Source organism: Penaeus vannamei, chromosome 9, assembly GCF_042767895.1.
Source record: "Penaeus vannamei isolate JL-2024 chromosome 9, ASM4276789v1, whole genome shotgun sequence".
Lineage (NCBI taxonomy): Eukaryota > Metazoa > Arthropoda > Malacostraca > Decapoda > Penaeidae > Penaeus > Penaeus vannamei.
This window is the reverse complement of record NC_091557.1, coordinates 6368391-6370890: the sequence shown is the minus strand read 5'-3', so window position 1 is coordinate 6370890 and position 2500 is coordinate 6368391. Positions and strand designations below refer to the sequence as shown.

Below are 2500 nucleotides of genomic sequence, written 5' to 3'. Positions count from 1 at the left end.
CCAGGCCAGGTCAGGCCAGGGCCAGGCCAGGCCAGGTCAGTCCAGGCCAGGCCAGCGAAGCCTAGCCTAGCTTCAGCCTAGCCTAGCTCTCAGGCCGTGGCCAGAACAGACAGCTTCCAGGGGCCAGGCCAGCCGAAGCCAGGTCAGCCAGCCCACTAGCCTAAGCCTTAGCCTAGTCTAGCCCAGCTCAGCTCAGCCTAGCCTAGCCCAGTCTAGCCTGTGACTGTGTCAGGCCAGGCCAGGCCAGGCCAGGCCGTGTCAGCCTAGCCTAGCCTAGCCTAGCCTAGCCTAGGCCAGGCCAGGCCAGGCCAGGCCAGCCTAGCCTAGCCTAGCCTTAGCCTAGCCTAGCCTTAGCCTAGGGCCAGGTCAGGCCAGGGCCAGCCTAGCCTAGCCTAGCCTAGCCTAGCTTCCAGGTTGTGTCAGTCATCAGTCACTAGCTTCAGCTTCAGTCTAGCTTCCAGACCAGGCCAGTTGTGTCAGGTTGTGTTGTGTCAGGCCAGGTCAGCTCAGCTCAGCCTAGCCTTAGCTCAGCTCAGCTCAGCTCAGCTCAGCTTCAGCTTCAGGCCAGGCTGTGTCAGGCCAGCCTAGCTCAGCCTAGCTCAGCTCAGCTCAGCTCAGCCTAGCTCAGGCCGGGTCAGTCAGGCCAGGCCGGTGCCGGGCCTAGCTCTAGCCTAGCTCAGCTCAGCCTCAGCCTAGGCCGAGGCCAGGCTGTGTCAGCTCAGCTCAGCTCAGCCTAGCCTAGCCTAGCCTAGCTCAGCTCAGCTCAGGCCAGGCCAGCTTCAGCTTCAGCTCAGCTTCAGCTTCAGGCCAGCTCAGCCCAGCTCAGCCTCAGCTCAGCTCAGCCTAGCTCAGCTCAGCTCAGGCCAGGCCAGCCTAGCCTAGCTCAGCTTCAGCTTCAGCTCAGTTTGAAGCCAGGTCAGCTTCAGCTTCAGCTTGGGCTTCAGTTTGTGTCAGAACAGGACAGCTTCAGGCCAGGCCAGGTCAGGTTGTGTCAGGCCAGGCCAGGTCAGCCTTAGCCTAGCCTAGCTCAGCTCAGCTTCAGCTCAGCTCAGCTCAGCTCAGCCTAGCTCAGCCTAGCCCAGCCGAGGCCAGGCTAGCTCAGCTCAGCCTCAGCCTGCCTCAGCTTCAGGCCAGGCCTAGCTCAGCTCAGCTCAGCTCAGCTCAGCTCAGCTCAGCCTGTGTCAGGCCAGGCCAGGCCACTAGCTCAGGCCTAGCTTCAGCTTAAAGCCAGAACAGACAGTTTGTGTCAGGCCAGGTCAGGTCAGGTTGTGTCAGCTCTTAGCTCAGCTTCAGCTCAGCTCAGCTTCAGCTTCAGCCTCTGCTCAGCTCAGCTTCAGGCCAGGTCGTGCCAGGCCAGGCCAGCTCAGCTCAGCTTCAGTCAGCCTAGCTCAGCCTGTGTCAGGCCGGCCTAGCTCAGCTCAGGCTTCAGCCTAGCTCAGGCCAGGCCGTGTCAGCTCAGCTCAGCTTCAGCTCAGCTCAGCTCAGCTCAGCTTCAGCTTCAGCTCAGCTTCAGCTCAGCCTCAGCTCAGCCTGCTAGCCTGGGCTTCAGCTCAGGCCAGGCCAGCTCAGCCTCAGCTCAGCTTCATTTCAGCTTGCCTCAGGTTGTGTCAGAACAGACAGTTTGTGTTAGGCTAGGGTTAGGTTAGGGTTAGGTTAGTTTAGTTTAGTTTAGTTTAGTTTAGTTTAGCTTTAGGTTAGAAGCTAGAACAGGACAGTTTAGGTTAGGTTGTGTTTGTGTCATTGTGTTGAAGAAGCCAGGCCAGTTAGGTTAGCTTTAATTAGCTTCAGCTAGCTCTTAGCTTAGTCAGTTCAGGTTGCCTAGCTTTAGTTTAGCTTCAGTTTCAGTCAGCCTAGTCTCGTGCTTGCCTAGCTCTAGCCTAGCTTGGGCCTAGCTCAGCCTAGGCCAGGCCAGGACAGGCCAGGCCGGTCAGGCAGGCCAGTCAGGCCAGCTGTGTCGCCAGGCCAGCCCACGCCAGCTCAGCTTCAGGGGCTGAGGTGCCAGCTTCCAGTCAGGACTGCATCAGCCTAGCCTAGTCCAGGTTGTGTCAGGCCAGGCCAGGCCAGGCCAGCCAGGCCAGGCCAGGTCAGTCCGTGTCAGGCCAGGCCAGGCCAGGGCCAGCCAGTACAGTCAGCCTAGCCTAGCCCAGTCACAGTCAGTCCGGTGTCAGGCCAGGCCAGGCCAGCCTAGCCTAGCCTAGCTCAGCCTAGCTCTGTGTCAGGCCAGAACAGAGACAGCCAGCCAGGCCAGGCCAGTCAAGCCAGGCCAGGCCAGGCCACACCAGGCCAGGCCAGGGCCAGCTTCAGCTTCAGCCTAGCCCAGGCCAGGCCAGACAGAACAGCCCAGGCCAGGCCAGGCCAGGCCAGGCCAGGCCAGCTTCAACTTAGCCCAGCCCAGCCTAGCCTTAGCCTTAGCCTAGCTCAGCTCAGCCTAGCCTGCAGCTTCAGCCTAGCCTAGCCTAGCTTCCATAGCCCCAGGCCAGGCCAGGCCAGGCCAGGCCAG

The 2500-nt window shown here is 60.7% G+C and overlaps 1 protein-coding gene across 1 annotated transcript in view; it reads left to right on the top strand.

Annotated features, from left to right (window-relative positions):
* The window catches only part of LOC138862767 (uncharacterized), an 8828-nt gene extending 6373 nt beyond the window's left edge, over window positions 1-2455 (top strand). The window contains exons 4-10 of the mRNA XM_070125948.1: window positions 1-35; window positions 455-573; window positions 801-980; window positions 1251-1397; window positions 1455-1619; window positions 1877-2008; window positions 2225-2455. The exon at window positions 1-35 is cut by the window's left edge and continues 87 nt beyond it. Of these exons, the coding sequence (XP_069982049.1) occupies window positions 1-35; window positions 455-573; window positions 801-980; window positions 1251-1397; window positions 1455-1619; window positions 1877-2008; window positions 2225-2455 (1009 nt within the window). The remainder of the gene's footprint in view (window positions 36-454; window positions 574-800; window positions 981-1250; window positions 1398-1454; window positions 1620-1876; window positions 2009-2224) is intronic.
* Window positions 2456-2500: the final 45 nt, after the last annotated feature.